Source organism: Solanum lycopersicum, chromosome 10 (genome assembly GCF_036512215.1).
Source record: "Solanum lycopersicum chromosome 10, SLM_r2.1".
Taxonomy (NCBI): Eukaryota; Viridiplantae; Streptophyta; class Magnoliopsida; order Solanales; family Solanaceae; genus Solanum; species Solanum lycopersicum.
Genome location: NC_090809.1, coordinates 778,844 through 806,652, shown reverse-complemented (window position 1 = coordinate 806,652; position 27,809 = coordinate 778,844). Strand labels below are relative to the sequence as shown.

General features: G+C 35.3%; 3 protein-coding genes across 4 annotated transcripts; 1 reads left to right on the top strand and 2 right to left on the bottom strand.

Moving 5' to 3' along the window:
• The first annotated feature begins 1,328 nt into the window (after positions 1-1,328).
• Positions 1,329-14,616, top strand: LOC101251822 (peroxisome biogenesis protein 5). The gene is made up of 15 exons (XM_004248249.4): positions 1,329-1,697; positions 3,399-3,527; positions 3,607-3,763; positions 4,241-4,434; positions 5,494-5,742; positions 6,301-6,423; positions 9,042-9,206; positions 9,571-9,767; positions 10,268-10,514; positions 11,345-11,429; positions 12,142-12,251; positions 12,543-12,767; positions 13,370-13,435; positions 13,901-13,995; positions 14,077-14,616. The coding sequence occupies exons 1-15, from the start codon at positions 1,584-1,586 to the stop codon at positions 14,153-14,155; spliced, it is 2,235 nt and encodes a 744-aa protein (XP_004248297.1). The 5' UTR covers positions 1,329-1,583; the 3' UTR covers positions 14,156-14,616.
• A 232-nt stretch (positions 14,617-14,848) lies between these two features.
• On the bottom strand, positions 14,849-20,180 carry LOC101260276 (probable protein phosphatase 2C 6). The gene is made up of 5 exons (XM_004248277.5): positions 19,522-20,180; positions 17,835-18,212; positions 16,369-16,486; positions 16,030-16,253; positions 14,849-15,904 (listed from the first exon to the last, which is right to left on the bottom strand). Exons 1-5 carry the CDS (start codon positions 19,822-19,824, stop codon positions 15,257-15,259), a joined length of 1,671 nt encoding a protein of 556 aa, XP_004248325.1. The 5' UTR covers positions 19,825-20,180; the 3' UTR covers positions 14,849-15,256.
• A 2,493-nt stretch (positions 20,181-22,673) lies between these two features.
• Positions 22,674-27,350, bottom strand: LOC101266872 (cold-responsive protein kinase 1). Of its 2 annotated transcripts, none has more exons than XM_004248299.5 (7): positions 27,067-27,350; positions 25,679-25,802; positions 25,422-25,537; positions 25,109-25,319; positions 23,897-24,134; positions 23,585-23,735; positions 22,674-23,281 (listed from the first exon to the last, which is right to left on the bottom strand). In XM_004248299.5, the coding sequence occupies exons 2-7, from the start codon at positions 25,746-25,748 to the stop codon at positions 22,910-22,912; spliced, it is 1,158 nt and encodes a 385-aa protein (XP_004248347.1). In that variant the 5' UTR covers positions 25,749-25,802; positions 27,067-27,350; the 3' UTR covers positions 22,674-22,909. The 2 variants fall into 2 exon arrangements, with proteins under 2 accessions (XP_004248347.1, XP_010327222.1); XM_010328920.4 differs by having other exon boundaries at positions 25,679-25,809; positions 27,067-27,339.
• Positions 27,351-27,809: the final 459 nt, after the last annotated feature.

Here is a 27,809-nt window from a genome sequence, read left to right as displayed (position 1 = left end):
TGTAATACTATCAAACAATTACTACAGAGGGTGTTTTTATAAGAAAAAATTGTATAAAACGACAAACTAATAAATCAAATTAATTGTTATAACCACCCTTTGATTTAATTGTGTCCCATAACAAACTGTTTATCAGTCACCTCTCTCCCTCGAACTCTTGCTCGCCACTCTCCTCTCTTGCTCCATCTCTCGCTTGCTTCCTCTCACTTTTATACAAATACAAGTGTATAAAATTTGTTTCTATTTATATAAAGTAAGAGGAAATTGTATAAATACATATACTTTTGCCCTCTCTCCCCTCTCCCAAATCTCACTCGCTACCCTGGACTCTCTCGCTTATACAAATAGAAACGAAATGTATAAATTGCATTTATGTTTGTATAAAGCGAGACAAAATTGTATGTACACATGCAAATACATATATTTTCGTTCTATATACTTATAATTATACAATAAAAATACTCCCCTGCCCAGTTTCTTTTACCTTTATCTCTTTCTCGTTTTATACAAATTCAAATTGAATATAATTTTTCTCTTTCTCTTTTTCGTTTTATACAATTCGATTCAATTGTATATTTCATGCCCAAGTCTCTTATGCTTACTCTCTTTCTCATTTTATACAAATTCAAAGTGTATAATTATACAATTCTCTGTCCAAGTCTCTTTCTCTTTCTCGTTTTATACACTTTTTCATATTGCTTCTTTCAAGTGTGAAACAGGTCCAAAGTTCGGACTAGGAATTATTATTTTTTCAGAGAAGAAAAACGGCACACGGACCGTACTCGAGCTTTGGATTAATGTCCCCAGAAGCAAGGAGCATGCCTGCGTGTTTCAACGAGAACACCGAAAAAATCTAACCCCAAGCTTGTGGTCCTCCTTTGAGTGTGCGTTCAATTGAATGAATCTGTCAAGTCAAGGAACCCGTACGTAGCAGCAAGGATGGTGCATCGCCTATTTATCGTTCTCGCTCGGGAGCCAAAACGAACACGCCTGCTACCTACTGTATTGGACCTTCGACCAAGCATTCTACCTTTGTCGAATCGGAACCAACACCATTGCATTACCCTCAAACTTTATACAATTCGCTTCAATTTTATGTGTATAGCGAATTTATACATTTATATGTTTTCTATGGAGTACATTATGCAAACTTTGCTATAACATATAAATATAAATTTTATGTTTGTTATATGTGAAAGTTATCCTTTTAATAAATGGTAAAAGTTTGATGTAAAATTTTAATTTTTGAAAGATTTCAATTAATGAAATTTAATCCAAATATTTAGAAAAAATTAGTATTTAAAATATTTATTAAATAATAACAAATTATATAGCCTGCTGGTCACATTTCCCAATAGCGATAAAAACGACCAAACCCCAATTTCTGTCCATCACAAATAATCACGACTCCCTTCCCTATATTCCCACACAATCACTACACAACAAGTTTTACACCTCACCGTCTCCTCCGTCGACCGTCGTCTTCTTAACCGCCGGCACCATCTCTCCTCCCTTCAATCGACTACAATTCGTATAATATCATATAATACTGACAAAAGAGGGAAGAAAACTCGAACAAAGTCATGGCGATGAGAGACTTGGTCACCGGTGCTCCTAGTTGTGGCGAACCTTCTTCTTCTTCTAATCCACTTGGTGCTCTCGCTAACGCACTCATCGGTTCATCATCTAAGACTCAGGTATATCGTAATTCTCTCTTCCTTCGTGAAACAGCAGCTTATGAATACTCAATTTGGACAGAAATGGATGTATGTTATTGTGATTAAGATTATATTGTACTTGATTGATTGATATATAATCTCATACATGAAGAAATTTGTTCATCCATGTCTTCTATATACTTGTTTGCTTACGCAGTGTTAAATTGCTAACGAATTAGTTAGATTTGCTGATTGAGTTGAGTTTAGTCGGTGAAGCATCAAATAGAGAAAATCGCGATAAGGTTATTTTATATAGCTGTGGTATTTTTGAAGCATATAAGCAAGCAACTTATTAATATTGAATTCAGAGTGAAATGGATGTATATAACTGAGATTAAGGTGCGGTATATTTATTGATATATACAGTTTCATACACTAAGAATTTCATTCACAAATGCTTTTCTAGCTGTTTGTTTGTTATGTGTTGGATTTTAAGCACTACTACACCAACATTGTGTATTTCCTTTAAATTGCTGGCTAATTAGTTCGATTTGCTAATTGTGAATCTGTGCTGATCTTTGTGTAGTTGAGTTTAGTCCACTTCAATAGGCACATCACTTCTTCTATAGGTTGAAGCACATATAGATTCTCAGCTGAGAAAACATCGATAAAGTTATTGTTTGATTGCTCTTAGGATAATTTATGATTGGGAAGTGTTACAACTGTGATATTTTTGAAGCATATAAGCAAGCAGCTTATTAATACTGAATAAGAGGAAATGGATATATATCATTGTGTTTAAGGTGCAGTTGACTGATTGATTATTTGATATACAATCTCATACATGAAGTAATTCGTTTACATGTGTTTCCTCTAGCTGCTTGTTTGTTCCGAATTCCTATAAATCGCTGATTCTTTTTCCAATTTGCTAATTTTGTATATGTGCAGAACTTTATGTAGTTGAGTGTAGTCCATTCTAATTGGAAGACCACTTATTTGGGTTGAAGTACCTATAAATACTCAACTATGTAAACCTCTATAAGGTTATTGTTTGGTTTCTCTTTTGAATGATTCATGACTGGGAAGTGACTGATAACTATGATATCTTGGAGCATATATAAGCAAGCAGGTTATCTATCCCACTTTCAGACCGAAATGGATGTATTGTTTGATGCACATTTCAAGTAAATTGCTGATGAATTAGTTTAACTTGCTAATTGTGAATCCTAGCGGAGCTTTCTGTAGTTTAGTTTAATGTCTACTCTACACTAGGAATAGGCGTCTCTTAACGTCTAGTCTATACTAGCATCAGCATAGTTGTTAATTGTAGTGGTTACACACATGTATCTATACTGAAAAATTTTGTTGACAGAAATAGCCTGAGATGGACAAAAGTGCTTAAATAACATTTCAGGTTATCCTTCGGGGTCGCCCAGTGGTTTGGGCTTGGGACTTCCATTGTTGGAGTTCTCAAGTTCGAAACCCCTTGCCAATGAAAGCAAGGGGTTTGCCTTTTGGGTCGAGCTCGTTGCACTGGACTTGCCTAGTGTGGGTTACCTCTCCTATGTGGTTTGCGAGCTATTGAATAGGAAGGGGGGTTTTACCTTGTGCGCACCCAAAGGGTAGCGGCTGCGGATTTCCCTTGTCATAAAAAAAAAGACATTTCAGGTTCAAAGTGTATTGTGTGTAGATGTGTTATGGACTTGCATTAACCTGATTGATGGTTCATCTCTCTTACAGGAGAGGCTAAAAGAGATCCCTACATCAGTAAGTACATCGTCCAATGGCAACTTCCTTGCGGGTGTTGAAGAGCCATTTGTCTCGCTTCCAGGATCAGAGTTTGAACATCCACTTCAGCCTAATATTCAGGTTAATGTATATAGATGCTTGTGGGTTGTGAGGGATCCAACTTTGAGTGCATTACTCATTTGTAATTCAACTTTCTCAGGGTTCCCAATTCCTTCAAGGGTATCGTTCTGCTGATCAAAATAAGCTTGCTGATGCTTGGGATGAGATACAAAGGCCTCAACTTCCTTTTCCTCATGGAAGTCAGAACATGACAAACATCCCTTTGGAGCATGCTCGGCTTCAACCCGATTTGAATGGTAACACTAAACAGTCTCTTCAATCATTACTTTTATGAATTTGAACACGACTAATATGCAAATGGGTTGTTGTGTGTATTTGTCAATATGGCAATGAAAAACTGTAGTAGAAGGATCCTGTATGTGTATGTGTGTGTGAATTATACCGTGGATGGAGAATACTCATATTTGATTGTTGAGAAGCCTATACGAGTTCATTTATTGTGCTTCAACTTTTCAAAGGACATGATAGATATCGATATGTTGATCATATAGGTAAAAGGCACATCAGAGAAAATGATTGAACTTGTACCTGGTTGGCATTTCACATTTCCAACCTGGTGCTTTCGTTTTATTGTTGATAACTAGTTAATATCGATAAGTTTATGTGGATGGTGATTGCCAGTATGTGTGAAGAAAATAGTATGATATGAGGAACTAATTTCATGAACTTTGTTGTATGTTCATATGAGTTTGATTGCCTTTTCCCCAATCTAGGGCCTCCACAACAAGTATTGTCTAGCTTTCTGCACTCGTTTGTCAACAGCGGTCATGGTGGTGTTCCGTTTCGTCCTGCTTCACTACCATTATTAGGTTTATCGGAAGGTGACAAGCAATGCATACGGGACCGTAGCACGATCATGGCCCGACATTTTTTTGCTGATAAAACTGAAGACTTCATAAATGGACAGGTTTGGTTCTAGCTATGTAATTCTACTCAATTGTTTTATAAAAAAAATGCTACTCAATTTTGACATTGAAGTACTATCATTCAGTCTTAAATTCTGAACTATTTCAGATATCCATGAAAAAGTTTTCACCAGTCTGTTGTAACAGATTTTACCTTTTTTCGAACTAGAAATCTAGTATGGTATTAGAAGTAGACATTGGTTAGTTGATGGAAGACATAAATGATAACTATCTCTTCCGTCTGGTTGTTCATAGTAAATATCCAAAACAGAAAAAAGTAGCTTTCTTTGGTGATGTGATGTGTGAATAATGACGTTTGCGAACTGTATTTTCCATCCATCAGAATTCATTATTAGTTCTTCGTCAAAAAAAAAAAAGAATTCATTATTAGTTGTGAGATTTTGTATATGTGAGTCTTGGCCTTTCCGAACTCATGGCAGTTACACAAAGTATCGTCTCAGCTCTTTTGTACTATAAAAAGGAAATTGATGGGGCATGGAATATGGTTCCACTTGTGCTAATGTGGGTTGTTTTGAGAGAGAGAAATGGAGAGCTTTTGAAGGTGTAGAGTCGAGTTTTTCTCAGTTGAGAAGCAGTTCTTTACTTCGTTCCCTTATTTTCTTTTGGTGCTCCTACAAAAGTCCCTTGATTGTATAGAGGATTGCGTTGGAGTTTGTAGAGAATCGTATCTTTTTGTACATTCTCTACTTTTTGCTGTAACTTTTGTATAGGATCGTTATGCCATCTTTATGAATGAAAATACTTTTACTTGATCAAAAAATGAAGGAAATTGAAAGGTAACTAGGAAATCCAAACAGATGTGAGGACTGAGAAGAATGTGTTTTGTGAGCAAGAAATAAGAATAATTCTTGTTTCAACTCCACTGACAGAATACTATGGTTTGATGAGCGAGAGAAATGAGTGTTGTTTCAATGGTAATACTGTACTGTGTTGCTTTGGTCCTTCAATTATTCAAATGTGCCAAAATGCGTCTGTGCTCACGTTTGTTTATCTATTTTGCTTCCTATAACTATTGTATAACTAACTGTCTTATTCATCAGGTTAATGCTCTATTGTCTTCATTAGAAATTGATAATCATGTTAGGGCAAGGGGCCCTCTGCCTGGAAGATATCCCGAGCTTGAGGAGTATTGGAATGAGTCATTAGCTATGAAACCTGTGCCTCATGTTGCAGATGGATGGATTAATGAATTTGCACAGAACCGAGTAGGACATGCTGACCCCAATGCTTGGGCCCAATCATTTGAACAACAACATGGTGCTAATGGCTGGGCATCTGAATTTGAGCATGTAAGATAAAGAGAAGTATCTAGCTTTCTGAATGTCATGCGTGGTGGAATTATATTCATCATAGAATATATGGATCTTTACTGAAAAAATACATATAATTTGGATACGAGTTCTATTAAGTTGTCAGCTTAAACTTCTGAACAAAATGCACCCGAGCTGAGTAGAGAGTACAGTTATATGTAGACGGACACATGGTGGGAGGTGAATTAGAGAGATCTTACTAATTATGTTTATAGCATTTGTATTCTTTAGCAGTCATAGACTAAAGCATCCTTATATAGAAGCAATACAGAAACATAGATGTTCACCTACGCGTACACAAAATCATGGATAGAGGTGGAAGCACAGACAATGCCGTATTCAAATATCAGGGAGCATGCTCAGAGAACACATTAAGGCTAATTGTGTTTCATCATTTTAATTAGGCGTGGCTTATATCACATGCATGTCAGAGGGACTGATGATGTCTGCTACCCTCTCTTTCCAATTTCCCTTTATCTTACTCTCATCTTTCTTTGTTATCTGTTTTTTTATGGGTACAATTTCTAACTATTGCAGGAGCAATCCCAACTTGGAATGATTGGTCAAATGAGAGGTGCAAATATTCCTAATCTAGCAGCAATGGAACAAACACGCATGTTGGCCCATACTTTAGCTCAAAACAGTGACCCAAAATTTCAGGTTTTGTGCTAAGGCTTATCATTAGTGTTTATTGTTTGCTTAAATAAATGTTGTCATTCTTTTGTGCCTACTTTGACCCGTTATCAAAGCTAGTGGGGTAATTGGGACCACCCCCAAGTTAAGGGTTAGTATAGTACCAGAAGTGATCAACTGTTAGGTTCATCATGGTTATTTCGACATGTGCCACCTTCCATTTTCCTTTGCCTTATTGAAAGTTTCATATGTCTACACTTCTTATGCATGGAATAGGGACGTCTGAAGTAACTTTACGTACCAAAAGATCATCATACTATTCATGGAAAAGAGGGCCTCATCATGTCTTCTGCCCTCTAAAGCTACTCTTCACTTGCTACATTTAATGCAACTTGACATGTTCTTCCATAGGATGTCTGCATCCCCCTTTATGTCTCATGCTCCCTCCTCCTATAGTTTTTCTAGAAACGCTAGCTGGTTAGCTCCCTTAACACCGACCACCGAATTCTCGGTTGCTTACAATCCTTGTGGTTCTATCAATATTCCAATAAGGATAAAGTTTATTTTACTATGACTACCCTCATACTTAAGAAGTTATTGGGTGATGATTTATTTTTTAGAGTATTGTTAGTTACAACTAATCATAAGCTAAAATTCTTCTAAAAAAGCATAAGCTAGAATGAACTCTAGGATATTCTTTTCCTTCATTGTTCTTATTCCATAACCATATCCCTCATGGTCTAGGTTAAGGCACTAACTATCGTTATCACATGACCATTTAGTCTCCCCCTAAAAAGTTATGTTGGTTGCCTGGATTCCCAAACGAAGGTGTCCATATTTTCCCAAATTTTAGTTTTAGATTCCACAAACTAATCCAATTTGTGGAGCATATGTACTCATTAACATTGATAGTCTCATTTTCCCATACAAGAGTTAAATAAGGTTATCCTATCCTCATGTCCTGGTTCTACAATAGTTCCATGACATCTGTATTTTCATTGATCTCACAATACCATAATTTGTGTTCTTTCTTCCCTCTCTCTAGACAGAATTTGCCTTGTCCATTTAGTTTTCTGTAGGCGTACAATGTTGACTCTCATTTTATTAAGGTATCCAATATTTCTGTAGACTTTCTCGCAAAAATACCTTAATACTCCAGCTGCCTACCTGAATCTCTCTCTCTCTCGGACTAGCTCCTTTATCCTCATCCAACCACGATGCGGAACTGTTTCTTATTTTGCACTACATCCGCGTGGATGAGGCCGAGCCCGCTTATTTACCCATACCCGTCCATGATGTAGGGGCCCTTCCTGATTTTGCACCACACTTGGATGCTGATGCAGTGAAACTAACTTCTTTTCCTACAATTGACCATGATGCGGGAACCCTTGCTCATACTCCCTCGTATAACACTTTGCTTATTCTTCATCACACCTGGGTGCCAATGTGAAGTGTGGCTAGATGAGCACGTTCCAATGGTATCTACTATAGTACTATGTGAGGATTCACTATAAATTGACTAAGTTTGTGTTGGCTGGCTGATAGCCTACTACAACCCTCCTTGTGCTGGAGATCTCCAAAGTTAAGCAAAAAGTAACTAATTACAGTGAGCCTAAAAGATCTATGCTGTTCAGCTTCTTCTATACAATGTTTCTTGCACCAAAAATAGAAAGTTGCTTGTAGTTTCATTTGATCTTCTGAGTTGTGTTGGCCCAGTCTTCACAGCATCTTCCATTCCTTTCTTTCCAATTGTCCCCGAATATTTGAGGGGATTACTCTCCACCACTACTTCCAGCGGCTTAACTGATCTGTGTATGCTCAGGCATTTACCAACTGGTCTCTGTTAAACTGAGGAACAAAGACCACAACTGTGAGGAGCAGTGTTATCAAAGGCGCGCTTCCCTAAAGCCTCGCTCAAATCATATTGAGCGCTTTGCCTCGCTTTATTTGCGCTTCAGTGTCGTCATCAAGGTTCTAAGACAAACCTTTCCTTGCCAATTAGCCTCTTATAAAGAATTGACACTAAACAATTGATATTTCACCTTATAATTAAAAAAATTCAATCTCATTGGTCATATATTTGTCATTCATGTTTATAATTAATAGTCTTGGACTAAACATATATATTTATATTTTTTCCTCCCTTTGCGCCTTTTTTCATTAAAGTCCACGCTTTATTTGCATTTTGCTCTTAAAGCCCTGACGGACCCTAGAGCTTTTTTGCGCTTTTCGCTTTAACACTGGTGAGGAATGAAGAAATAAATGATTGTTTGTCTCTCCTGCCTCATTGCACAACAAGCACCTATAAGCAATTTGAAATTGCTTTTTCTGCAATATCTCATGATTACAAGCATCCTTTCAGGCTTAGGATTGGCTATGTGAGCTACCTCACACAGGTGGCGTTCTGCCTGTATCAGGAAATGGTGACTACTAAATATCAAGTAAATCAGAAACTGATTGCTAACCTGAACCATCACAAGGACATACTTCCTATGTAATGAGGGTTGTTTAACAAATTGAGTAGAATATATCGAGTGGAGGAGATATTAGCAGATAAATATTTTTGTTCATTGGTTCATTTTTGTTTGTTTTTTAATTGCATTTGTACCTGCAGTAGTATATGACTGGTTAAATAATTCATGTAGAATTCCAAGTTTCTCCAATTTGTATCCAAGATGAGTCGTGGTGAAATTTCTATTGAAGAAAATCAATTCAAGCCTGCTACAGTTTCTTCTGGGGATTGGGCAGCAGAATATGAACAGAAGCATAATGGAGGTCAATCATGGGCTGATCAGTTTGCACATGAGGAGGCAAGTAGAAGTTCTTTGCATTTTTTTTTTGGATGTATGGATTAAAGCATTGAATGTGTTTATCTTATTCCAGAAGTTGTGGGTTATGTCTTATCTAGGATCTCATGAGTCATGAGTATGAAATGCGTTTAGATCTGTTGAACCTGGAATTTCCTCACCTAAAATGTTTTGAGATAATGTATAAGCTATTTGGAGGTTTCCTTGTTAAATTGTTGACTAGTTTTGTGGCAGTTGTTATTACTCTATGAGGAGAACACCTAATGTACGAGGTTTGGAACATGATTGTGGTTGCTGAATCTCCTTTAATATGTTATCAGGAAGTCCTTTCACATTGATGTTTGTACGCTTCATCTGTTGTTTTCAGCTTTCTCGTGGACCACAAGGGTGGGTGAATGAGTTTTCTGCTGAACGTGCACAGCATGGATCTGTAAATGATGAGTGGGTAAGTGAATTTTCAAAGTTGAATGTGAATGATGATTGGGCAGATGAATTTGGGCGTCAAGTTGCTGAAGGTGCGTTTGGTGAAACCTCTGCTGATGGTTGGGCAGAGGCTTATGATGAGTAAGTTCAGCCATGCTCGAGAAAAATCTGAATTATCTGGCACTCCATTCGTGTTACTTTTCCAAATACTGATTTCTGTAATTTTGGCATATTATGATTTTTTCCAAAATGAGGACCATGAATCACCTGTTATGAAAGAATTCCTCCTATTTTTTTGTTCGTCTTCCTCTTGGTGATTTTATGCTTTTCATCCATCATTTACTCCCGCCCGTCTTCTCTTGTGCTTTGCCCTTTTTATAAGGAAATATGTTTTGAAAGGAGAAAGGAAACTCTATGCCCTCCTCCTTTATCCCCGTCCGTGTTAGTACCTCCCTCTTTCTGAGGCTTTCCCCCTATTTTTGCCCATTTCTTTCATTTTATCCTTTTCTTTTTAAATCTGTATTTCCTGGCAGAAAGTGGCAACCCAATTCATATCCATTGTTTCTTTTTATTTCCTTACCACTATGCAGGGTTCATGCATTTCCCTGACTTTGTTGCTTGGTTCTACCATTTTCCAATAGGTATATGAATGAGCAAGCTGCTCTCAAGCAGCAATCAGACGCATCGAGGGGAGTTTATGTGTTCTCTGATATGAACCCTTATGTTGGTCATCCTAATCCTTTAAAAGAAGGGCAAGAATTGTTTCGTAAGGGTCTCTTAAGTGAAGCAGTTCTTGCTTTGGAGGCTGAAGTCTTGAAGAACCCTGAAAATGCTGAGGGTTGGAGGTTACTTGGCATAGCACATGCTGAAAACGATGATGATCAACAGGTTGACATTAGTTTAGCCATTCTTCATTCACTAATTTTTCTGCATCTTTCTTGAAGCATTTCCATATGTGTTTTATCTGCAAAAGGATCAAATTTCTGCGTGTGGTTGATGAACTGTAACTGCATTTGTGTTCTCCCAGTGTTCCAAATTAAAGAATTCCTATGCCAAGTAGAGGTTATAAAACATAAGGTCTTTTCTTTATAGTTATCTTCGTATCAGATTCTTTTTTAGCAGTTATGATACAACCCGGAAGATCCTGAGATGGTCAAAAGCCTAAGTTGCATGTCTGGTTCTTGTTGAATGATAGAAGTATGCTACATATGATTAGATAACATTGTAAGAAGGGTTCACCGCCTAGTTTTTGATCTCTTGAAACAAATTTACCTTCAATGTGTTTGTTGGGTTGCCAAATGGTAATTGGCATACAAGACCCTTGAATCTGCGAGGTTCCCCTGAATCAAGCTCAAGGCATTATCTGTTCTACGATTTTGATTCCTAATCTCTATTAGACGGTCTCACCTATTGAACTTGTGATTTTAGTTGTTTCACTGTTATATGGTCTGTGATCCTTGAAGAATTGTGTGAATCGATTCTCTCACCTTTTGCTGTTTGATTGGAGATCACCTAATTCTGAACATAATTTATTTCCCAAGTAGCATTAACCATTTAATTTTGAAGCAAATGTGGGGAGTTGGTGCTGAAACCAATGCAATAATGATTCATGTTAATATGTTTAATGATTTGGATCCTTCTCTGTCTAGTGTTCCTTGAGTAAAAATGCGCAGCTCAATATGTTTATAAGTCATGACATCATAATCATCTTTTCACAGGCTATAGCTGCTATGATGCGGGCACAGGAGGCTGATCCCGCAAATTTGGAAGTTCTTCTTTCCCTTGGAGTAAGTCATACAAATGGTAAGTAGTTAGCTCAATGGAGGTTGCTTATTATTTCAAGTTTGAAATTGTAGTGGATGTGCCTTTTTTTAATAAGTGAGGGAAGCATAGTAGAAAGGACCATCCACCTTCAACTAAGAGATTGGAATACTGAGTCGCACCACAGGAGCGAAGTGGAAAAAAGTCCACCGTTGACTCTTGGACGGGAGTGTATGGGGTTCATATTGGAAAAATAAATAAGATCAGCCTAAATTTTTATAGGATACTGTTCAAACTTTATTGCTACTTATGTGATATAGGTTCCTAGTAATGATTGCTAACTGTACTTGAAACTTCATAAATATAAGATCAAGAGAATTATTTTTTTGATAAGGAGAAGAGCAAGAGTATTATTGTTTAGTTAATATAGTCATATGACGTGAAGCATTGAGGCGACTTTGTTTTGTAGTGGCTTTAAAGTTCGATTACATTAGCATTATCTTTGGCCCTCTAGATTTATTGCTTTTTTTAGTCTCAAACTGAGTTCAGAAATGTTTGCTCCATGATAAGTACATAGCATAATTGGGCAGTGGACATCCATTCTCATTAGGAACACAACAACATCCAGAGTGACTTTTTTATTAGATATTGTAGTTATCCTGATTTTACACGTAGTCTGTAATTTTTTTCTTGTAGGATTGTTAATTCTAGCTTATTCAAAAAGATATTATTTTCCTATTTTGTAATTTTCCAGAACTGGAGCAACAAGCTGCATTGAAGTATTTGTATAGTTGGTTACGCCACCACCCGAAGTATGGGAGTATTGCGCCTCAGGAGCAGCCCATTTCTTTCTATCATGCTGATGTAAGACTCTTTACTTAGCTTCTCTTCCTACATTTCCCGTCCCATGTTCTCCTTCTCAGGTGGATACGATCCTGAATTATTCAATTGCTGAATGTTGTTGAGGTTTCATTTTAAACTTGAAATTACCAAAATGTAACTCTAGTTTTCGCTGTTGTGGCCAATCTACTCATTCTATCTCTTTCTTCTGCATCCTCTTTTTCTTTTGTCGGGATCAGAGGATGGAAGGAGGCTAGCATAGGAATTGTAAATGAAGGGCAACCTAACTGAGATGTTTGTCTTTATGTGATACAGGTAGCTAGATTGTTTACAGATGCAGCTCAAATGGCACCTGAGGATGCTGACGTACACATTGTACTTGGGGTGTTATACAATCTATCAAGAGAGTATGACAGAGCTATAGAGTCTTTTAAGACAGCACTAGAGCTCAAACCTAGGGACTACTCACTCTGGAATAAGCTTGGTGCAACACAAGCTAACAGTGTGCAGAGTTCTGATGCAATATTGGCTTATCAGCAGGTATTCTTCATTTCACCTAATGAATATTCATTTTCCTCTATTTTGGACATCTAATGGTGAATTTTCCTGGATATATTACCTTGTTGCTTATTTACAACCTTACAAGAAGGCACCTATGATTTGGATATTGACCCTGCTAATACAAGTGTACTTCTATATAATACAGTTAGGGAATGTGTGGATATTCTTAGTGTTGACTCTTTGCAATTCTACAATGTAATTGCTCCAGGATTGGTAGCAGTATATTAGTGTGCTGAACTGAAAGATGTTACCCGTCAGATGAGCTTGTTGTGTCCATCTTGGATCTGAATCTTTTATAGACGTGTTTGAATGCTTCTTATGCACTTAGATCTGTACTTGAACTCCTTGTAGATGTATTAGTCCAATAGAGCAAGTATAGAATCTTAGGTACAGATGAAGCTGTAACTTTACTGTTTTGAGCTATGGAGAAGTTTTTTTAGTAGATCCCCACCATTAGATTTTTTCACATATGATGCCTTTTCTTTTGTATCATCCATCCTGTTTGTGTGTGCATATATCCATATCTGTAGATTTGTCTGAAGTACAATTGATTTATTTACATTTCAATTTTGAATTCTCAGGCGCTAGATATAAAGCCTAACTATGTACGTGCATGGGCAAACATGGGCATCAGTTATGCCAACCAGGTGATATTCTATGCCTTTGGAAGTTATAAGCCACACTTGTACACTTCATTCCCAAGTTAATAGTAGTAAGCATGTTTTTCGAACTTCGGTTGTGATTCTGGTATTATCTGCGCGGTTGATCAGATTATTTTGTTGTTATCTATCTGTTTATTGTTGTTCTAGATGAAGTCCTCATAATCCTGTGCTGAAGTGCAGAGATACAACCATGAAGTTGTTTCACTCATCCCCCCTAAAAAACAAAATTCCAATCATGAAGTTTTATATCAATAGTTTCCCCGAGCAAAGGCAAAGAGACATCTAATTGCAACATTCTCTCTCATGTTCTTGACTGTTATTCGCAGTGCAATGCTGTGTTCTTTTTAAATCTAGAAAAATAGAATTTCTTTTATACCTCAAGCTTAATTTATTTCATTTGTTTATAGAAAGTCCATGTCGTATAATTTAGACATATTCTTTTGCATACAGGGTATGTATGAGGATTCCATCCGTTATTATGTCCGGGCACTAGCAATGAATCCCAAAGCAGATAATGCCTGGCAATATTTGAGAATATCTCTGAGGTACAACATCACATGATGAAAATTTCATGTGTTTGCAGTTTCATTAACTGCGTTTTTGTCTAATCCTATTTTGTTTGGCAGTTGTGCATCTCGAAATGATATGTTAGAAGCATGTGACTCGCGTAATCTTGATGTTCTCCAGAAGGAATTCCCTCTCTGATACACTTTGGTCTTAAAATGGTGATATGAGAGTAGAAGCATTCGATTTCCCTCGTCTTAAAGGATTCCAAGATTCACATCCTCTTTAGCCTTGTGGACTTGATTTGCAATAATTATATTCACTGTTTTTATAGCTCATTGGATCCCTCAACGCCTGCAAGCTATAATATTGTTTATCCCCTTGAGATTAGAACTTAAAAGAGGACATGACAATGGTCCGGAACTAGCATAGTGCCAAGCTTACATCTGTCAATCATTCAGTGATTGTATTGTAGGAATGAAATCATTATGTAATGAAATAATAAACTAGTGAGAAGGTGGGTTTTGGGTGGGGGTTTGAAGATATAAAGCCGCAAGAGAACATAAATAAGTGTAATAATAGCTAGTGTAAAGTTGTATCTTGTGAAATGGTGTTTCATTCTGGTATCAGCCGGGGAAATTCCTCGACTATTTCGTGTTGTATTTGGGAGTGATGAAACCCTTCACCAAACCAAAAGAGTTCTTCCCTTTTCTTGTTCATAAGAACTCTGCAACACAGTCAAAGAGGTGAAAGGTGATTTAATTCAGATGTTTATTCTTCGTCATTTATCATCGCAGTCACACAAGCAACAAGTTCAAAACACACATAAAACTGAGGATAAATGGCAAGAAAAACTAGATATGTGCTACCTGGAGTGAATTAGAAGCTCATAACTGCACAAAAGGAAATCAATTGAAGAAGATAAGACAGAAAAGGGAAAGGGAAAGAAACTACACAAACAAATACTAGTCTCATTTCCTCATGATCCCTCTTTCATGGCCCTGCACACAAATTTAAGCAACAAATACAACTTTTCCTACCAAAAAGAATTAACAACTTGGACAGTTCACAAGAACAACAACAATCTGTCACTTTAGGCCTGTGTTGCTCCAAATCTTCAAAAGTCTGTCCAGAGTAGGATCTTCCAAAATCTGCCATTTTTAGAGGGTCTGAACAACATAGCTTAAGGTTATTCGGCCATGTAGTTTGGCAATTTAACTGAAAAGCTACACCTATAAGTCTCATTTACAGATCTCTGACAGCAGCAACAGGGGATACCAATGATATCGAGGCGTTGATGTCTCATAACCATTTTCTTCTCCAACTGTTAGACCTTCTTTCAGCAGACAAGAATCTAGGAAGACTAAGAAGACTGTTAACCCTAGTGATTCCCTCGAGGGCTGACCATTCATCGTCTTGTGCAGTTGAGAGGAACTCAGCGATACTTCTCTTAGACTGGCCAAGATCCTTAACCGGATGTTGTTCTTCCAGTGACTCAAAGACTGGAACTATCTCACTGAGATCTTCACAACCGGCAGTCTGAGATGTTGAAAGAGCTTCAGTATCTGATCTTCCAACATTTCTATCTATAGTACTTGTCTTAATTTCCACATCAGGGGAATTTGTCAGCTTATTTCCATTTATAGTGTTTGTCTTAATTTCAGCTTCAGGGGAACTTGTCAGCTTGTTTCCATTTATAGTATTTGTCTTAATTTCAGCTTCAGGGGAATTTGTCAGCTTATTTTGATCTTTTATCACCTTGACATCAGGTTTCTCAGGTGTTGAGTTTAGGTAAAGGCATACTATAGCACAGTCGTCGTTCTTAGATGTTGGATATTTTAGCCTCCATGCTCTGGTAGCACATTCAACAAGAGCTCGGCCAGCTGTTGTACGACTTGGAGCGGAGGCCACAATATCCACAGCTTCCTTATTAGAAAGGACATCCCAAACCTACATCACAGAAGTCAACATGTTAAGAATTCAAAAATATAAATGTGGTATCACAATAAATAAGATGTTGTGTATTTTCGGTATGGCTGAGGCAGAATAAAACAACATGAGACAAAGAAGAATACCCCATCAGTTGCTAGGAGGACAAACTCATCCCTTTCGGTAATGTGGTGATAGTACACATCCGGGACAGAAATTAACCCAAAATCTTTGAGACAAAAATCACCAAAGGCTCTGGCCATTGCCAAACCTGGAGAGTCACAGTTTGGCAACCACACACGTGCAACCTCTGGCTCATCTTGCAGTGCAAAAACCCTTCCTTTACATTTATGGATTCTAGCAGCTTCTCCTACAAGCAGAAGACAGAAACTACTGAGTTCAAACAATTGAAATAAATATAAGTGCAGCTTCAGCTAATGTGCACTGTGTTGGGTGGGGCGGGTAAGAGAAAGAGACAAACAGACTTGGAAGATTAGGCTTCAAATCTACTGTCAACTGTACAGCCATTAAGGAGTTGTCTTTATCTCTTGTTGCCAAAACTGCTCTCGAGTCACCAACATTACCAACAAATATATCCTGGCCCTGAGGACATTCAGAAGATTGGTTATATCCTCTTTCAAGACGCTAAGCAATTAGTGATGCAAATATAACCATGCTAAAGCAAAATCATGTGCAAACCTTCCAACTCAATTGATATTATTTTCTGAAAGTATAATGTTTCAACATCATATCCTGGTCAACAGAGATATTCATCAATCCAAAATTTACACGACTTCACGTATACACAGTCATGAAACAGTTGACTAAGGAAGAATCACAAATTAATTTCTAAATAAGTCAGGACACAAACTAATCAAACATGCAACATGATGTGCAAGGTAAAGAAAATGCCCTGCATTCTAACAGCAAGTGAGAAGCACTAAAATGCACTTCCAGTTTACAAGAATATTTTTTGAATGTTCTCACTACATATTGGCATATATATACTGGTGGCAGAACATGAATTCAAAACAGTAGCCAACTTATTTGTAAACAACAATAAGAAAAAAGCTCACATCAAACACTGTCTGTAGTTCATCTTAAGGTGCAAGCCACTAAGACTATTTACAGCATCATGCTGACTATAACTTGCCCAGTTCAAACTGAACATGGAAGTAGAAGTATACTATAAATAAATCATCAAGCAGAAAGAGAGAGGCCCATGTATAAAGTGTAGGTCCTCCTCTATATAGTGAACTCCATCTCACGTTGATTCATAATACCAGTGTGTTAGGGGTCTTTAAATGTAAGAAGAGAATATGAGTCAATATACTACAGCTTCATGTTTAATCCAACCTATGCAGTCAATAAACATCAAAATGAACTTTTTCTTTCTGGCCCTAAGAAAAAAAATGGACAAGTAAAAGTGATAGGCCAATTATAGGTGAGGATGGTTCTTTTACTATCAGCTCATTCTATAAAATACTAAATGCTATTCAGCCGATGTAAGCACAATAGTGGTCTGGGAGGCTGATCTGGAAGACTACAGGCCCAACGAAAGTTACCTTTTTTGGTTGATTAGTGTCTCACAAAGCGTGTCTAATGCAAGAAAAATTGACTTGGGAGGGACTGGATAATGAGCAGCAGATTCTATTTATGTGAAAAAGCTTGAGAATCTGGGGTTCATATTTTTGTGCGCATTGTGAATTTCACTTGGCAGGAGTAAACCACGTTCACATGTAACTTTGGCGTAAGTATAATTTTGATATTGGATGACTTACTAGAAGAAACTATTTTATACATGCACTTAGATACTGATGCACAATGATTCATACCATGCATATTGGACAAGTATGGACCACACTGCTTTCCAGCCTCAAAGAAGTTACACTAGTTTTAAATGCATCAATTCTAGCTGAAGCTTAAAAGAAACCAAGATTATGGTAACTACCTGCTTTACCAAAGTAACAGCAGTTGATCCGCTGCAGAAACAGTCAATTGAGGGGTGTAACTTCAGTTCCTTATCCATTGATCTAAAAGCCCTTAATATTGACCTCTTAATATGTAGATGGATTTCTGGGAATTGTACATTGTTCTCATCTTCCACTGATTCAACCAAATCATCATCCACAATGTCGTCAAAATGTAAGCCTCCATTAGTATTTTCATTCTTGGATACATCATTTAGATCACTACAGGATTTAGTTTCCCATTCTGATCGCAGCAAGATTGGAAGATAATCTCGAACTTTACTGGCAACCATATGACCATGAGGACCATGCCCATCAAATACTCCACATAGGGTTGTATCGCTTCTCGAACAATAATTCTATTGTAGAAACATTCCAACCAAGTCATAAACTGACCCAATAGACAAGAACAAATCAATTTATCATTTGTCAAATAACAGATTAAACAAAACACAAGAGATAATAACTAATGTTTTTTTTTGGAGAAGATAACATGTTACAGCATATTATAAGAATCATCACCACAAAGTGGTGATTGGTTATATGCAGTAAAGTTGTTTTTCTAAGACAGCTATCCCACCTGACAAATTAAAGGAGCGTAGGAACAAAAAGACATGTGTAGACAGTTAAAAGATTCAACTTTTAGATTCATGACTTCCAACATGATGCAGTCAACAAGCCACAACCCAAAAGCAAATAAAACGGCACTAGAAGAAATAGAGCAGTCTGGAAATTTAAAGCTAAAATGAAACTCAAGAACCAAAGGATGCTACTTAAAAGGAAGCTCAAGCCAAACTAAATAGAGAGAAAAGATATCCATCACCGAGAATGAAAAAACTTGAAATTTGTCCATTTTCAGATTATTCATCATTTTACTCCTCCCTAATCAATCTCTGATGAGCTCCTTTGAAGATTTTAACTGTTAACACTATGTGGGATTCCATTTTGACATATACAGCGAAGCATAATCCTTTAAATAAACTCAGCACTATTCATCCGATTCAAATCAGCATAATGAACTCCAAAATGAAGTCCATACAATCACAGTAAGCAACAACAACATACACGGTATAATCCACAAAGTAGGGTCTGGAGAGGGTGATATGTACACAGACCTTACTCGTACCTTTGTAGTAGAGAGATTGTTTCCAATAGACCCTCGTCTTAAAAGGGAGGGTGAGATGTACACAGCCCTTACTCGTACCTTTGTGTGGTAGAGAGATTGTGTCCAATAGACCCTCGTCTTAAAAGGGTATAACTTTAAGCATACACATCAATCTAATTTCATACTTGACATAGTAAGTATCACCAAAATTCAATTCCTACACACACATTTAGGTGTTAATAAACAAATAACAGATTCACACTCAAGGATGCATCCAGACTCCACAATGGTGAATATTACAGGTACATGAATCATGAGGTCTCAAGTTCAAATACCAGCGAAGATAAAAAAATTAGGTGAGTTCTTCCCTTCTTCCCATTTGTCATAGCCTTAGTGTACAGAGTTAGCTAGTGCATATTACTAGTGGAACTTGACAGGTGGCAAGTATCACATCGAATAACTCAAGTTGCACGCAAACTGTTCCAGACACCACAGTTGTCAAAAAATTAGGGAAAACAACACACATGCACCATTTCATCATCCACAGAGTTAAGTAAACAAACCTCCCAAATGATCATGGCATCTTGATTGATACCTTTTTTCCCTTGCTGTGTATATAAACAACCAACATTATTAGCACCATTCCCAATTAACCTTCCCGGAATCTGTTGAAGCCCTCTCTCCTCAGCTCCTTCTCCTCCTCCTCCTCCTCCGCTGCTGCTCAACTTACTGATAAATGTACTAAAATCACCGTTAGAACTGCTCTTCCTCAACTTCAAATCAATTTTTTTGCTCTCATTCTTACTATCACAGTCCTTCTCCTCACTCTTCTTCCCTCTATAACTTGAAGAATAGCAAATCCCCATTTTTTTGCTTCAAAAAACTCAAAAATTCACTACAAAAATCTCACTTCACATTCATTTTGTACTGATTCTTATAAAATTAACAGAATTTGTTAATCAAATTGTTACAGAAACCCTAGAAATCAACGAAGATCAAAATGAAATTAAAAAAAATAAATCAAAAATTACAGATAAAAACAGATGGAAAAAATAATCAGGTGAGGGTGTAAAGTATGAGTAGGTATAGAATTTATGAACTGTTTATATATTTTAATTTTTTTCGAAACTATAGGTTATATAAATATTAAATAAATAAATTTAATTTTTGTTTTGTTTTTTTTGCTATAAAATATTTAGTTGGTCGTGTGTGCTGTTGAAAAAGTAAATATTTGAAATTAAATGAAATTTGGACTTTTGTTCCTTGGGTCCTCAGTCCGCCAATTATTAAAGTTCTGAAAATTACATAACCAGTCCCACTAGTTTATATATTTAGGGAAACATCCTTTTTATGTTTCCAAATTGACATTTTGCCTCGTAACTTTTATAATTGGAAATAATAGCGGGATAGATTTTTTTTATTCGTAAGTGGTTATTAGGTAAGATAAGTTGTTGACATGATTATAATTATATGATAATTTTGTAGTCTTGGTAGCTACTTGTATTATATATATTACGTGTTGTGATACTGTAATATCGATTAGATAAAGTTGTTAAAATAGTGAAGAAGATTCGAAATGAATATAGCGAGAAGATTAATTTATATATTTACTTTTTATAAAGTTATGTAGATTATATATAGACTATAATTATAGATATTAAAAACGGGCATCAGCTACTACTAAAAAAACACTAGTTAGTCACGAGTTTTGTATGTTACATTGTATCAAATTTTATTACATTATTCATTAATCTTTAAGAGTTAAAAGTCAAATGTTATTTTACTTTTTAATGTTATAGAGTTTGTTATCTAAAAAACCTACTCTGATATTTATGTGAACATAAAATTATGTTATTATTATTATTATTATTATTATTATTATTATTATATATATATTGATCTAACCACTCTATTATTATATGCAGTGGCGTAGCCACATAGTGATAAGGGTGTCCAATTGGATACCATTTGTCGGGAAAAAATAGCATATATACAAGTAAAATAATATTGAAAATGGCTAAATAACATTTTTTGGACATCTTTAATATAACAAGCTGCTATTTTTTGACATTTTTTATGAAATTTCTGGCTCCGTCACTCTATATATATATGTGTATTATTTCACTTTTAATAGAAATATAGAAATGAATTAAAATTATTAAATTTTAGAGAATATATAATTATAATAATGGATTCGCTCCGATAGAACAAGACACTAAAAACTACACATACTGAGTTGGCAATATAATTTTTTAATTATTACTATGTGAAAAAGAAAATAAAATATACGGTGCATGACAACAAGAAATTGATCATTCAATGCATATCATATATTATTATTGTTGTTATCATGTTGTACCAAAAATTAAAAAAAAAAAAAATATATATATATATATTGTATTATTATTATTATTATTATTATTATAAAATGAAAATATGGCTCAGAGACAGAATCTATCAAGAGCCCTGACCTTTTAACAAACAGAGAATCCAAGGACAATATTTTGTCATGCCCCACTGTTTTTGTTCTTTGGACTCAATCACATATCTCAAAAAAATTATGAATTAATAATACATACAAAAAATTATTCAAAATTTTCAAAAAAAAAAGTGATACATGTTTTTTAATAATTAAATTATCATTCATTAGATCGTGATGGATCGATGAAATTTAGAGTCAATCAAATTCGAACGTACATGAAAAATCAGAAATAATTTTAAATTTATATTTTGTGCTTCAATAATTTCAAAAAAAAAGTGTTTTCTTGAGAAATAATGAATATCATTTACTATGTCGTCACGAATAGATCCACCAAATTTGGAGCCAAACAAACTTAGTCAGACTAATTGCAAAAAAAAACATGAACTATACTCAAAGAAAGTCGAGATAATTGTAAATTTTTATTTCTAACCCGAAAACTTCACCAAAAGAAAAAAGAAGAAAAAAGTATATCTTATCTTTTAAAAAATAAAAAAATAAAACAAAGAGTATTACTAGGTCTTAACGAATGAACCCAATCCGATGCACAATACAAGCAACATGTACCAAAAAACTCTATTAAGATAAATAAAAAAATTACTTAATACTTTTTTTAATCTCTATTAAATCTAAACCTGATACTTCACGATTCTTAGCCATTTTATTAATCACGAACCCTTGATACTATTATATTCCCTAATGTGCAAATGCTTATTGCATCCCTCTGTTATCATCAAAGTTCAAAATTTGGTTCAATTAACATTATTCACACTCTAATATATAATTTATAGCATTAACATTTTTTTTTTCGCTTGATCACTTTTAATTCATTTATAATACAATTTTAATACATATTACAAAGATAAATTTATTATTTAAATATAATACAAGTTTTGATGATGGATAATACATTTATCACACATTTTAATACACTTATAATACAATGTGATAATCTTTTACCAAACAAACATAATATATTTCAAAAATAATTATAATTCAAATATATTGCATACATAATTCACTTTTAATACATATTACAGATTTATCACAATATTGCTATAAAAGATAATAAACAAAAAATATCGCTAAAATCATTAATTATTTTTTAAAATGTAATTAATATAGAGAGTAACATAATAACCCAAGTAGCGTTAATTGAGTTATATTCTATTTTAATAAACATTTATAAATACAAAAATACTAATAAATATAAAACAAATTAGTAAGTATACCAGCTAGAGAAAATTACATTTCTTGAATTCAACACCTCAAATTTACAATATACACTCTTTCTAACAACATGTGAATAATTTACATATACAGATCAACCAAAGATTTTTAAAAAAAAAAACAAGTATAGAGGAAAAAGAAATAGAATAAAACAAAGTTGAAAGTAATATTCAACCAAATACAAACTATTTTACCTCCCTCCACCACACCAAAATTTTCCAATTAACTCCAAAAATCTAAGCTCAAATGCTTTGATCATATGCAGCGGTAGTGAATGTCGAGTTACCTTGAGAAGAACTCGTGGATGGTAACGTTGTATTGTCTGATAAGACGTAATCATATGCTGCATTAATTTGTTCAGGCGCGCTACTTTTAATCTTGAGATCCATGAAATCGGAGATCAAGCCTGGTTTTGTTATCTTATTGTCATTGACCTCCATCTCACCGTTTAGCATCTTGAGAATAGTAGACATGGATGGCCGCAGCTTTAAGGCGTCTTGAGTGCATAGGAGCCCAATCTTCAAGTATCTGCAGGCCTGTTCAGCATCAAAATCCCCGTCTAGAGACGTGTCTACTAGCATTACCAACTCGTTTCTTTCATAAAGTTGCCACGTCTGTAGCACAAACACGAAAATAGTCAAACACAGCTTTCAGCATATACATTTGAAGATTGTAGACACTTGAGGAAAAGACAGAAGCAAAGAAAATGATTCATTCTTCTCTTTTATGTTCCATGTTGATCTTGCAGTGATGATTTCATTGTCGCTTCGCGTGGATATTTCATTTTCTTCCGAAAGATTAGTTTTTATAGCTTGTGAATTCATGAGTCAGATAGCATCATGTTTTAGTTTTTTTTTGTGTTCTCGCCAGCAATCATGCAATAATTAAAAATGAATGTATGGTTTGAAAAGTCATACCCTTTCAAGGAGATATTGTTCGTCAATAGGTAAACGCGAGTTTGTGTTGCATCTTCCAGTGACAATTTCTATCAGAAGAACACCATAACTGTAAACATCTGATTTACGTGTTGCCTGACCTCTAATTGCATACTCTGGTGCCAAATAGCCACTGGAAAAAAGACATTAATGAAATTAGATACTCACTACTCGGAGCATTTAGTAGAAAAGAGCAAATAAAAGAGAGGGAAAAGGCAGTGAAGATAGCAAAAAGACTGGAGTAAGAACATGGAATTACTTAGCAGAATGCTATTGTACCACGCGTGTACTTACATGGTTCCTGCCACACGTGTACTAACATGAGTAGCGTTGGGGGGAATGAGCTTTGCCAGGCCAAAATCTGAAATCTTGGGTGTCAAGTCTTTGTCAAGGAGAATATTACTCGCTTTGATATCACGGTGAATTATATGTGGCTTCACTTGCTCATGAAGATAAGCTAGCCCCTTCGCAACTCCAATGCAAATTTTAGTCCTTGTTCGCCAACTGAACTGGATGCTACTGTGTCCTCCACCTGTATGCAAAATATCCAGAAGAATTAGATTTGAGTGTTTAAAGATAGAACTACAATGAACTAGAACATTTGACAGATAGTAGTGGAAACAAAAGCATTTCACCTAATCTAAAGCTGATAGGAATTGGAACAATGTGTGTATCTAGTTTGCATTCACAAAATCACATCAGGAATCTGTATTTAGTGATTAACTATATAGAAATCACAAGAAGGAGCAAGAGATACAGCGACAGAATTCTTCAAGATTCAGTAAGGACGACAGAATCATTTTTTCTCATTTGACAGATAAATTATTCAAGTACATGTGTTTTACATCAACTTTGTGGTGAATCATGTGAAGCACATAACACTCCTCAGACTTCTCGACTTTTCACTTTTAACTGAACTAAAACCTCAAACATCTTGTTACAAGAGGTTAGCTTGGTAAACACACTACATAAATCCCCACCTCGTCCACCCCACTAAGAAAAAAGAACACCTTGCTTAAGGACAACTTTAAATACATTTGCCATGTTATAAGCATAAAATACAATCCAGTCAAACATTTGAAGATGATGATTGACACAATCGTCAAGAAACACTAGTTGGTTCTTACTACAACAATAACATACCAGTGTAATCCCATAAGTGGGGTCTGGGAAAGAGAGGATGTACACAAACCATACCCCTACCTATGTGGGGTTATAGAGGTTGTTTCCAGTAGACCCTCGGCACAAAGACATATTACTGAAACAGGCTAACTAGTTGGCTCTTGCTACAAACAAGAAAAAGGTTATTTGGGTAATGCAATTTGTTAATGTAAGAAAATAACAAATTAGCTGGTTTGCACCCATCCAAGAGTGAAAGCTAGTTTTAGGCTCACCAGAATAGTTGAGCTATACATGCAAAGGAAGATAAACTGACTCAATATTACGTCCGAAACACTCAAGTGACATCTAACAGTATTGTTGAAAAATCCAGAAAGATAAAATTACCGAGAAGCGTTTGAGCAAGGCTGTTGTTTTCAAGATAGTTGTAGACCAATATCCTGTGATCGTCTTCTATACAACAGCCATAGAGTTTCACTAGATTTTCATGGTCAACGTCTGAAATTACTTTGATTTCTGTCAAGAACTCCCTGACACCTTGCTTTGATTCACTTGAAAGAACCTTTATAGCAGCCATCTTTCCACTTTTTAGCCTTCCCTGTTCATAGCATCATATAGTAAAATCCCATAAGACTTATTAAACATATAATATTCGAACCCCTAATTCATAACAAGGTAGAAGGAGAACAGTTGTCATTACCTTATAAACAGAACCAAATCCACCCTCTCCAATTTTATTTAAAGTACTAAAATCATCTGTGGCGATTCTTAACTGCTTATAGGAGAAAAGAGTGACATTCTTGACGCCAGAGAGCTCTGTTGTGGATCAACTTTTTAGTATCTTTTTGACATACATAACAACTTATATGTGGTATACGAAAAGATAAAAGAATATTGAATGTCACAATTACTAAGAACATCCAAAAATTATATATTGGGCAGACTTTTAATGCTTACCATCATCAAATTCAGATGCATGCCTAGTTGATGACTGATGTTTTCTATGGAACAAAGGGAAGCAAGTCATAACTTTAGGATGCACCAATGACCTTCTGTATATGATATCAACCAAAATCAGAGCCTGCAAACTTAAAGAAAAGACTCATTATAACTGCCCAGCAAATCGGCAAATCTAGTTGACTAGAAATGCACTAAAATATAAAAGGATAACATAAGAAATCATGACAAACATGGTTATAAGAGGGTACTTCATGCCTAGTAGAAATCGAGCATGCAGCCCAAACCAACATCAACTCTGAGGGGGGAATGAAGTCCAAACTGCTAATTGTTTAAGTAATTTAAGCTCAGATTCACTATCCTTTTGTCAACTTGCATTTAGCTGTAAAATCTTCAGAAACAAACTATAGCGAGCTGCTCATTCATGACAATGGATGCATGTTTATCTCAAACCATCCTCAATATCTTTCCTCTAAAGCTACAATTTGTTTTGTTCTTTCCTTCTTCATTTTAACCCAAGCAAAAGGACTTCAACTCAGTTTATCAACTTGACGGGGTATGTAATGTTAAAGAAACAAACTTTTAGCCTAACTCAACCCGAAAAGCCAGCTCATGACGCAAGGATTTTCCAAGACGATATAAAGAGACTACTTTGACCCTATCTATAACCAAAGTAGGACTATTTTAACTTGGAAGCATACAAGGCTAGAAGAAATGCACCTAAGAATGGGTACTGGCAGCAAAGCCTCATGGTTACTTCCCAATAAAATGGTAACTCAAAGCAAACCATGGACACAACAACACATACTCAACGCGATCCCACAAATGGAGTCTGGGAAAGATACGGTGTACACATACCTTAACACTACCTTTGTCGGGGTAGACACTCAACACAACGACTAAAAAAGGTGGACACAGTGAAGCATAAAAAAAAAACAATTTATCAGCCAAAAACATAAAGTTGGTTCAACTGTTTACCAGATTGAGAAAAACATGAAAGAAAAGACCATAAACAAATACTAGAAAAATATAGCATATATACATGGTTTATCTAATTAAGCAAAATTTACCTAATATCTGACTTTCAAAGCTCATGCTAGAAGTACTCTAGCTCAATATTTGCTTCAAAATCAACCCCAACAAAATCCAAAAATAAAACAGGACAAAACAGAAGCAGCAATTATTTAGAGCATAAAGATTTAAACTTTGAGAAAAGAACAACTACAAAATTACATCAAATAGGCCATTTTTCGCAAGCTCAACATAAAAGATGAGGGAATCAAGATTCATAAAAACAACAAAAACAATAGTTTTGAAGCAAAAAGAAGAAAAACCCATCAAAGAACAAATCTTTAAGAAGCCAAAAGATATAACTCAAATAAAATTACCTCAAAAAATAGCAGAAAACAAAAGCAGGTGACCTTGCTGTTTTTTGGGTTCCTTTTCTTTTTTGAGTTTTCCAAAGAAGTGAAATGGGATGGATCCCAACAATCTTGAGAGTCTTATGGAAGCCTTTTAGAGGGAAAATTTCTTGTTCACACTAATAATTGCAGACACGCCCCAAAAATAGTACATACATGAAGAAGAAGAAGACTTTGTCTGTCCACATGAGGCTACGAGGAAAGTGAAATAACAAGACGTAACCTTGGTGCTTACTAGTCAAATAAAATTTATTTTACACCAACATGTATCTTCGTTTAATTATACGAGTGAAGTCTACAAAATAATTTTTATTTTATATAATTTAATTTGATACGTAATTTAAGAAATAATGAAAATTTAAAATATTTATTAAATTACTCTTTAAAAAAATAAATTTATTTTTCTCTTTCCTTATAAATATATTAGAGTATTTAAATGGAATTAATAAGGATAAAAGAGAAATTGTATTTTTAAATACTTATTATATAAGAAAACGTGATATTTCTTTTAGACTGACTAAAAAGGAAATGGTATCACGTAAAATGAGACGAAGGAAGTGTACACAATCTTATTTTTATCTATTCGTACTCTATTTATACAAGTGAAGTCGGTGAAGAGAAATAATGCATGCAATACATTTTTTATCTTATAAAATTAAATAAATTATTGTTTTTATAACCTTACTTCTTAACTACGTTTTAATTGATAT